The sequence below is a fragment of the Habropoda laboriosa genome, unplaced genomic scaffold, assembly GCF_001263275.1.
Source record: "Habropoda laboriosa isolate 0110345459 unplaced genomic scaffold, ASM126327v1 scaffold89, whole genome shotgun sequence".
NCBI classification, from domain to species: domain Eukaryota; kingdom Metazoa; phylum Arthropoda; class Insecta; order Hymenoptera; family Apidae; genus Habropoda; species Habropoda laboriosa.
In genome coordinates, this window is record NW_017100263.1 from 1,433,775 (window position 1) to 1,445,137 (window position 11,363).

Here is an 11,363-nt window from a genome sequence, read left to right on the forward strand (position 1 = left end):
TTTCAATATGGGTTTTCATTAAAGAAAAAAAAGAAAGTATTAATATAATTGTAATAATATGAATTCTTGATAGAAACAGATAACCCTTGATATTAAATTTTGTTTATTAAAAAGAAATTTGTGAATATACAAAGTCAATGGACCTCGTATCAACACAAATTTAGGGTTATAAAGCATTCTGTGGTGATGGAAAATATTTCAAAGAAACTTAACGACGACGTGAAAGTAGTAGTATTGAATTGTAATACATTAATTACATATCCGTAATATTTATTTTGTGAATCAACTTTCTCGTTCTTTCTGTTTCTTTTATGCTTAAATTTCTGAATACAAAATTTACTTAATGTTCAACTTTAGATTACAGATATTCTAAAGTATTTAGTTTTGAAATTTGTTAATATAAGAATTCCCATTAAAAACATTATGTGTAAAAGTACTAAATAAGTACAGTCCTCAAATAGTATATGTCTATGAACACCTTAGAAATAGGAGCTGATATAACCAATGAAATATTAAAGTATCGAATAGATAAGTACTACTAACGGTGAAGAAGAAAAATAATCGTTTACGCTCGCCGAAAGTAATGTATTATTATTTTATAATACAGAGGATATCTTACAAAGATTTCGCCGCGAACATCATGGGTATTGAATTGCTGGAGGAAATGAGGGCTGACGATGATTAATTAATCTGTGTCATTACTTGCATTGCTGGCACGTTAACGTCGATTATTATTAACATATTAATATTATTATCATTACAATGTATTGCAAGTTCTATTAAACATGTACCAACACTAACGTATTTATCCATGTTCCTTGCTTAAAGCGTTAAAAAGAAAATCAACGTTTCAGCAATCGACAGTTTTGATTATGAAATTTTTATTAACACTCAAATCGTCTGGGACAAAGATGAGTTCAATTCACAAAAAGGGCTACGACCCTTTTTCTTTTTCTCCTTGAACTCTGATCGGCACTCGTTCATTTTTTGTTACGTTCGATTTTCTTACTTTTGGCAAACATTCCGACCAATCATGTATGCAGAATAAAATATTTGTATGAACTCAACAGTCCGATGCGCTTCGAAAATTAAACAAGAATTCTCTCTGTGTGTAACTTCGATTGGATATTATATGCGGTATGCCAATTTATTTTGCTCGCAAAGTATTATGCTTGCATTTCATTATTTGACTTCGATAAACCGGAAACAGTTCAAATAAAGTTCAAGCACGTGGTACAAAGTCTGATAAATAATGTCGATAAAGTGATACAACTGTACAATCATCCAGGAAGTGTTTAGCAGCAGAAGAATTGTTACGAAGAACAAATAAGAACTAGACTAGATAACGATAAAAGATCCGCTCGTAAACTCGTCGATTACTCTAAAACGTAAAGCAAAAAAGAAAACAGGAAATTCTACGATGAAGCTTCGCTTTCTATAACTCGTTAATAAAAAAAAAAGAAAAAAAAAGAAAAAGGAAGGAATGAAAAAGAGTAACGAGAGCTTTAACGCGTATAATTATAAAAATTTTGAAAGTTCAAGCGATAAAAAATAAGAAAAGGAAAGTAAGAAACAAAATTGCGCTTTAAACAATGAGAATAACGTAAAGCTTGTAAAATGTTACACGTTTCTCGACACGATTAAAAATACTGTGCAGAGCTGGAAAGTCGTCCAGTGGAAGAAATGCGGGTCTGATTGGGTTATATTCCCATAGACCCACCTTATCGGACACAATCGTAGAAATAATGTACGCATAGTCATTAATGACCAACACAATAATATCACAAACCGGATCATATAGCACCGCGTGACGGAAGAGACAGACAAGGCGAGCAAAGTACGCCTCCTGCTACTGTGCCGTCCCGCTGAACATACTTCCAGCACAATACCGTGCAAAGCTAGAAGAAACTGCTAGCTGGAGGACACAGAGGCAAGAGTATTCCACTTGCTTCGCTTGACTGCGCCTTTGACGCTCCCAAAGCCACCACCTTAAGATTTTTCGCGGCACACGTTGACATAGTCGTAGGATCTCCGTATTCGAGGTTGATACGTTCGAAGACCCAATGCTTTGAAATTGCTCTATCCCACTGTTCGTCACGCGATGCTATACGATCCTACTTGCAGCGTGACCGTTTTGGCAAATAAGAAAAATACGTGTGCCCTATCTTTACGATTGTGTCAGAGAAGATAGTTCTATTACACTATGAACTATAAAGAACCGCAGTCTTTCCAGTTCTGCACAGTAGAATGGTGGTTGTCAAATGAGTGCGATCATCCAAAGGGGGCACAGACACCGCCAGCAGTGCCGACAGTCATATCAGCCGCGATATCACGATTACGAATTAGATAGAAACACAGCCCTCCCCTCTCGTGCTAGGCTTGAAGAATTTTCGCTCTACGACGTAGCCTAGAATTTCACTCTAGAACGCTATATTTGCCTACCGACTACATTAATCAATTTATACATCGCGCACTTTTCGTCGTTTAAAAGAAGTACAAACAAATGTACACAAAAACCTTACTTCATTATTATAAACTCTAAGACGTATTTACATTTATGTACAAACATTCTGTATCATTATTGTATTGGCTTAAGAAAAATATCAACGTGGAACAATGTACGATTCGTTTGTTTACCAAGAAGAAAAAAAGAAAACGCTGGGAGCAGCGGTGACCGTTCAATTCTCTCCTCCTTTTATGAGCTTTCTAGCTATTTGTGCTCAAATGTCGTCGAAAAGTATCTATAACGTAAAAGGTACTGTAATACGCGAAGTATTTGCAAATTTTTAGAAAAATTGTAGTATGCAAGTATTTATTTCGAAAAATTCGAATTTCTCTCTCAGTTACTTGAAAGTGATAAGAACGTGTAAAACAATATCGAAGTACCGAAATATCAAATCCTCGCTAAGATTATATTTGTACATACTTAAAAAATCATAGCAAGCTATTGATGTTAACTATAATACATAATGTAAATTAATGATAGAATTAAAGAGGAATGTTTAGCTACTCGAACAATAATTTTAACACCGCAAAATGTTCCAGACTCATTAAAATAATTAAATTTCCAATTCCAAACAATATTTAAAGCAATTCGAAACGTTTAACACATGTTCAAAATAATTTGAACCAATAATGACAATCACTTAAAAAAATCATATAAAACTTAATAGTATCAATGAATTTAAGAAGCTTGGAAATTTGCAACATGAAAACAATGTTTCAACTTTGAAAGAATGGAAAAGTTACAATCGTTATAACACGGAAATGTCAAGATCATTATTAATTTGTTTAACCTTCTCCAACGTCTTTAAGAAAAGTAGAATAGAAAATAAAAAACACTATTTATAATTTGTGATTTATGTTTGAAAAATGTAACAAGATTCCTAATTCGTTGATTTTAATGTAGATACATATCTTTATTTTGCGGTACCCGTAAAATAAGAAAATGTTTAATGCTTCTCAAGCTATAATCTATTTAAAAAACCCTTTTTTAAAGTAATGGGTAACAAAATATGACACAATCTAAAGTACAATTTTTTTTATCATTGGACGTAGAATAGTGCATCCATGATTATTGTTCTATCTTACTTGAAACATAGTTTTCCTCATAGAGTTAACGTAATTGCTACAACTATTCGTTCGTATAGAAACACATTTAACATTTTAATTCAATATTTCGACGATGTATCAGACGGTATTTAATTTTAAGGCTTTTACAAAATTGCTATGTCTATACGATTTCAGGTCTGCCTGGAATTTATCATACCGTCAAATACGTTCAATGTAAAATTTTCAAGCAACAAACGATTCGAACCTTGTCAATAAGTTGCTTAAAAAGTTTCGAGAGTGACAGAGTGTGAGAATTACAGTGAGTGAAAGAGAATGAGAGAGAGAGAGAGAGAGAATTGAACGGGCATTTTCAAAAATGTTTAGATAGCAATTTCAACATGCAAACGCCATCCGCTGCTATCAGTCAAAGTAATCGTCGCTGTTTTGCACGATACCGTGTTTCTTTCGACAGTCCGGACAATACCACTTGCCCTTCGGAGGTACCATGATGCCGACACATTCGAAGTGAAACCATTCAATACGACAATCCTCCGCGTCGCAGGCTATCATTTCAGATACCTCGTCGTACGGACATTGACAGTAGCAATATAAATTAACCGGTCGTTCTGGCGCTGGTACATTACTTCCCGTCAAATGCGTCTGCATCTGTTCACTAGCTTCTACTTCAGAATCACTGGAATCACTGCTACTTTCGGCCGGTTCTTCCGACTCGGTTGCGGATGCCGTAGCAATTCCTAGATTCTCCGATTGACTCTCCATCGGCCTGTAGCCTATGTTCTTCCCGCCGAAAGACAATCTCGGTGGTAACGGTTTCATGCTCGGCACTGTCGTGAACGAAGGTGTGTCTACTTTCCTCCATTTTACCGTTGGCTGCTTCTCCACCTCGTCGTCGCTAGAATCTCCGTAGAATCGTTTCGGTACTCTCTTTCGCTTCGACGACCTCTTGATCTCTGTCTCCGAGCCACTACCACCGATATTTTGACCACCTGTTATTCCCATTGCCTGCGATTCAATTGGTGTGTTCATGGTGTGTACATCGTTCGCAGACACATTCGCCACTGTGAGTGCCATGCTCGATTGGACTAACACTGGCGACGAACTTGAATAAGCCGGGTTCTTTTGGTAAAACGCTTTAGGAATGTTTAGTTTAATGGACTCGACGGCTGGCGTCATGTTACGCTGCTTCGTCCTTTCCCCTTTCTTTCGTTTCTTCGATTTTACTTTCCTTTTCTGATGTGATTGATCCTCCTCCGCAATGGCAGGCATCGGGTCTGGTGAGGGTACCACGGTGTCCGTGTCCGTTAAGCCGTTATTCAATGTCATCGTTGACTCTGCAGATGCTGGTGCCACAGCCGCCAGAAGCATTAATTGATTTCGTTTATCCGCGAGCAACTTATTCGCAAGCTGCTGCGGATGTTCATCGTAGAAATCCTCGTCCGTTTCCGTTTCTTCCGTTTCCAAGTCGGATTCCCTCAGCAAAAGCTGCGGTGTACAAACTGGTTCTGCTGGAACCGCGGACGCCCCGTTCTCCATTTCTGGCGAAATTTCTTTATTTTCAAGCTCGCCGCATCCACTCTCTGGCTCTTGCATGCTTTCCTTTTCTTTTTTCCGTTCTTTACGGTTCGACTGCTTTTTCGGAGAACCTTCCGAGGTAGAGCTATCCGAGTCAGAACTACTGCTAGAACTGGAAGAACTACCGGACGAAGAACTGCTGCAGCTGCAGTTTGTTCCGCAAGAACAACTACTCGAATCGCTATCACTGGAAGAATCACTCGACGATGAATTTCCGCCCTGTTTCTTTTTCTTCGGACTTTTCACTTTTTTCTTGTTTGGATCATCCTCGGTGGTGGTGGTGTTGTTTTGAATCGCGTTACCGTCAAGCGGACTTTTCTGTGGTTTGTTTAAATCATTTTGGTCCCCACTCGAATTTGCTTCTTCCTTATCGTTCACTTTTGACTCTGATTTTTTATCCTTCTCTTTGTCCGTCCATACGACACAATAATCATGGTCAGCTAACACTATGCTTCTTAAGAATGCCACGTCGGTTTCTGGCTCTGATTCTTTAATTGCAAGAGTATTAGTTGAATCTTTCATTTCTAAACTAGCTGTGTACGATTTAAAATTATCCCAGATGCCATCCATAATTTGTGCCCCTTGTTCCTTCTCTTCTTCGTTCTGTTCAACCTCCACTATGCTGTCTGCAGCCGGCTCGGAAGCAACAGGTTTCAACTGATCCTCAAGAGACGTTGCATTTTCTTCGGTTGGTACAACTTTCTCGGTGCTTTCCGCTTCCTTAGTCTGCGGCTTCTCGTCCTCGGAGTCTGTGTCACTTTCAGAAGATAAATTCAATGGTGGCAAATCATAAACATCAACAACCTTTTTCACAGGTTCTTTAGTTTCTTTCAGTGACTCGGAAGCAGTCGTGTTGCCATCTGTTACAATCATCTTTTCTTTCTCCGAGTTTTCTTCATCGATCGCCGGTTGTTGACTCGTCATATCCGTCAAGTTCGTGTTAACAGGTGGCGGTTCCTTATGAGCGTTTTCGTGCTTTGTTAATAATTTTCGAGAAATGAAACGCTCGGAGCATTCGCTACAAGCATACGGATGATCTCCGGAATGTAACCTTTTATGTACTTTCAAAGCAACAGCACGTGAAAAACTAGAACCACATTCCTCGCAAACGAAAGCCGTGGGTGGTATACAAAAGTGATAAATATGTGGCCACTTTTTCTGTAAACACTTTTTACACAGTACACTTTCTGTTCCATGCTTCCAAAACAAATGTTTCGTGATGTCTGGTTTGTTCCTGTATGCAATGCCACATCTATAGCATAAATGATGAAGCTTATGTTTCCAAACATGATTCGAAAGACGTTGCTGATTTCCAGTGGATTCCAAGCACACATCGCATGCGTGGTGTCTCTTACGTAAATGAACCATTAATCTAAATGCTGATGGAAGGTTTGCCATAGGACAAAGACAACACCTGTACTTGACGTTAATATTTGGAGAGTACGTTCCAGGACATAAGTGACAAAGCAATTCGCTATAACTATAAAAAGTGGACTTACACATTATACAGATTAAGATTGTCTTTTGATGCATTTTTCGATTATGCAGATAAAGTTCCTTGTGTATGGCAGAGTGAAATCTACAATGAAAGCACTCGTATGTTCTTGCATTTGGAACATTATATGTACCATTTGTGCTACTGTAAGAATCTAAATTAAAGAAGTGGGAGCCTAGCTCATCGAGAGATTTTTTCACTCTTGCGATAAATTGGTCTGCTTGGATAATTATGGCAGGATGTTGAGGTTGAAATTTGTGTTCTGCAAGCATATGTAATCCTAATTGTTTGCCATTAACTGCTATATGACGTGCATGATTACAATAAACACAGAAAGGACTAGCTGCTGCTATACAACGTTTCAACAGATCTTCTATTTCTATGCTATCTAAAATACCGTCCACATTAAGATCAATACAAGGAACATCCTCCCCAGCCAACATGATTCCATCGTTTGGTTGAATTTGAGGCTGTACAGTGCTCTCTATTTGGTTTTGACTGTCATCTTTTGTTTCTTCGTCTTGTTTTCCATCTGTATCTACGTTACTTTCGTTTTCATCCATAATTTCAATCTGATTTTCATTGTTTTCAATGTTTTCATTTGATTCAGTATCAATTTTTGTCTCTGCTTTAGTTTCATCAGTTTCCTCAACTTCCTCAATTTCTTCAGTGTTACTGTCTACCACTGCTAGTTTGAAACTATCAGAATCACTGTCTCCGTCATTCACTTGAGAACTGTTACTATCTTTCTCATTTTTAAAAATATTAGGTTCTTTCTCTTCTGTTAACGAACTTTCCGCATTGTTGTTTTCTTCCGATTTCTTGCTAACATCATTATTTTCTACATTGTCATTATTAGTTGCAACAGAAAACTGAGAATTCCTATTGGTGCATATTTTTATGACTAAACTTCTATCAGAAGTTTCACTGGTATTATATGATACAGAAGACTGAGATTCATTAGGTACATCAAGATTTTCTTTGTTTTCATTTTCACAAGGTGTTTCTTTGGACTGTAAATCGGATACATGTGATTCATGTTGGGGACTAAATAATGATCGACTAATAGGACTATGAGCACTTTCAGGACTTTCAGATATGTGAGAATGAGAGTCTTTTTCTTCCAATACAGTATCTACTGTTTTCTCTTTATCTATATTCTTTTCTGTTTTGTGATTTACAGAGTTAAGGTCATCTGTCCTAGTATTAGTTTCTTCAATTAAATTTAAAGTTTCTGTATCAGGTTTGACCATTTCATTGGAATTCAATTCCGGATTATCAGACATACTTGACGTTTCAACTACACTTACATACCCCTTAATTGTATCATCAAAATTTTCTACATTATTTGTACATTGTGACACCTTCATAATTGTTTCTGTTACACTATCATATGGCATATTATGGCTCGGTGTATCACTTGATTTTAATTCCAAATTATTTTGACAAACCTTGTTTTCACTTGGTTCTTCTTTTTCTTCACAAGAATCTTCAATGTACTTTGAGACTTCCATTATTGTCTCTGAAACTGTATCTTTACCTATGTTGTGAGAAATTTCATTTTGACAATTTTCATCTCTGTTTAATTTTTCATCAAAAACTTGGCTTTCATTTGGCTGAGATACAACTTTATTGTTGGCTTTTTTTGTATGAATACTCATTTTTTGTTGATTCGATACACCATCTTCCATATTTTTAGACCTATTATTTTTTACTGGTTTCCTTGAAACAATTTTGTTTTCACTATTTACAGTTTTGTCGAGCACATGTGATGATATTATTCCTGCTTGTGCAGTATGTGGTAAAGTAGAAGTTGTTTCTTTACTTGTTTCAATAGCTAAACTGCATGTACTTGCATGTGATCCTGTTTGTCTACACAAGGTGCATATAGATGCAGTAACATCTTGCTTAGATGTGGGTGAACAAAAGTGGTTGTAAAAATTATCTGTTTCTGAAAAAACTTTCTCACATGTGCAGCAAACTAAGTAACATGATCCTTTAAAAGCACCATAGAAATCTTCTACAGATGTAAACGCCATTTCTGGAACACTGTGTTTCTTTATTAAATGATGTGATAACCTTTCTGCTTGACCAAACATTCCAAGACAAAATAGGCATATGTGACGCTTATGTATATCTCTCATATGTAAAAATAAATTCCAATTTTCAAAATAAGTACCACACGCTGCACACAGATAAACTTTTCTTGTAATTTTAAAATTTGGAGAATGTGGCACTGTAGATGATTCTGATGTACTGGGCATTGGTGTCATTATGGAATTACAAGTGCACGAACTTTGTTTCAATGTAGAACACAAATTTGATGATGATTGACACTTTGAACACTTATTTTTCGATGAAGGTTGAAGACCCAAATATTGTGCATATTCCGTTATTTTTCCCCTCTTGATTTCTGCCCTTTTTTCTTTGCTACTTTTTGGCGATGCATTGGACTGTTGTGATTGTTGTTCTTGTACTACACTTTTTGGTGTATTTGTTTGTGTTCCTTGAGCTTGTGCCAAAATACGTTTCTTAAAACCTTTAAACACAATTTTTGATCCTGTACTATTATTTTTGCTTGGAGACTCTTTGGTTGTAATAGAATTATACCGCAGTAGTTGTTTTTCTTCTAGTATGTCACTGTATGTGTTGTCAACTGAAGACTTCAATGAATTTCCGATAGAAATATCTTTAAGTTGTTGCTTTTCCAAATTGTTCCACATATCCATAACTTTACTTTCACCATCTTCATCTTCCATAATAGCACTGCTTGGCTACAGTGGTATTACCTACAATATATAAAATATATGTAAATATAAAAATAAACAGAAAGGAACATTTATATTAGAGCATTAATCAAATAAATATTACGTAACAGCCATTATAGAAAAAATATCAAATCAATAAAGAACAACTACATAATTGTAGAATAGTTACTTCATATACTGTTATGTATAAATAATATTGATAATCGTAAGTACTTAAGAAAAATAATAATATTAATAGAGAATTGGATCAAATATTCAGGTCATCATACATGTTAACTTAAAGAAAGTTAGATGCAATGTAAACCAGGCTACTATACCAAAATTAATTATCATTGATGTTACAATTGATACTATAATTGATATATGTACAAAGCCACCTGTTACATTCAACTTATTAACAACTCTAGACTTATTTAAGAATATCACAGTAAGAAATGTTTAAAATTGTAGTCTATACAAGTTTCAAAATACTAGAGTAACTTTAAGGGCATAAACATTTTAGTTTGTCTTAAAAGACAACTCGTATATCAATTAAAAACATTATATATTGTATTGACAATAGTTCACAGAAGATTAAACTTTAAGTTTAAACTACACTCGATTAGGTAACAAGCAATTAATATAATACCTCTGACAGGGGTATTATAAAACTGAGTACATGATGCGACATGCAAAAAGCCCTTCGCTGTGACCACTACCAGTGATGGTAACACTGGTAACACAATGATTCAGCCCCAAAGTTCCCACAAAAACAGTTTACTACGACGTAATTAGTGTTAAAATAAGACGAATGAATGTGTACACAGGGCTAAGACACCGTGGTAACAAGTTTCAGCAAGAAAGTATTGCTGTAAGCTTTTGTTGCATACAAGGATGATCCCAGTGCAACGAGGGTTGCGTACCTTCCGGTAAATTCCGGCTTGAACGGATTGCTTGTAATTACAAAAAAGTGTACACGGCTCGTAAAACGTAAATGATAGAATTGGACGTTCTTGAAACGGTACGAAGTGGAGCACCTTAAGTAGATCGTCGTGATCCGCGCCGAAAAGGTTAGTAAAATGGCGTCATATCAATGAGCACGGCTCCATCCGTGCTTCCAACACGTCTTCAGTGATGCCACCTTTCGTCATGTTCCACTGTAGTCTGCTGTAGAAGAGGTTAGGCCAGAACCATTGAAAGAAAGAGAGTCTGTAGTAATTCAGTTCTGTGATAATTAGTACGGAACTTCAAATCTTCTTTGCAAAACGTGATCCAACTTGAACGCGAGTATGTTGTTGCCTGGCTCACGGTTGTTGTGCAAAAACTCGAAACACGAAACGACAGCATCTCTCGTGGACGTATTCATATACGCCTAATGCAGTGCCTATGATATCCCCACTCTGACTCTTAACCTGACCCAGCCATCTGGAGCGTCACATTTCAGTTGAAACTCAACTTGTTCCGTCACAAATATTTAAATATTAATAATACTATTGCAATCTTTATTAAATTGTCGACTAAAAAAGCTGGTGTAAGACGAATTTTTTATAAAATTTTATCAATAGGTTTTCTCTTGAATCCTGCAATTGTACTTTACGTTTAATCGAAGGAACACATTGGATAGATAGATTACTAATAAAACGTACATATGTACCTTCGATTTTATGAAAAATTATCACAATTCTAACTTAACTCATTAGTGTAAATACATTAAATATGTATATCATAATTAAATTTATTGAAATGTGTTAATATTTCCTTTACTTTGACAGCTATGTGTCTCAATACACAGTGTAAAACAACCTAAGATAGTGAATTTATCAAAAACTTTACTTTGTATTTTACTAATTGTTCTAAAATAAAAAATATTTTGAAAAATATTTTAAATGTTTGTTTACCAACTTTCACAAAAATGTTGTCATTCGATAAATTTTACTTTATATTATTTGAATAATTTTTATGAAATATACAATTCT

The 11,363-nt window shown here is 35.8% G+C and overlaps 1 protein-coding gene across 1 annotated transcript; it reads right to left on the reverse strand.

Moving 5' to 3' along the window:
* Positions 1 to 3,972: 3,972 nt before the first annotated feature.
* On the reverse strand, positions 3,973 to 10,378 carry LOC108573068. Its single transcript, XM_017935431.1, has 2 exons — positions 10,311 to 10,378; positions 3,973 to 9,429 (listed from the first exon to the last, which is right to left on the reverse strand). Exon 2 carries the CDS (start codon positions 9,397 to 9,399, stop codon positions 3,973 to 3,975), a length of 5,427 nt encoding a protein of 1,808 aa, XP_017790920.1. The 5' UTR covers positions 9,400 to 9,429; positions 10,311 to 10,378.
* Positions 10,379 to 11,363: the final 985 nt, after the last annotated feature.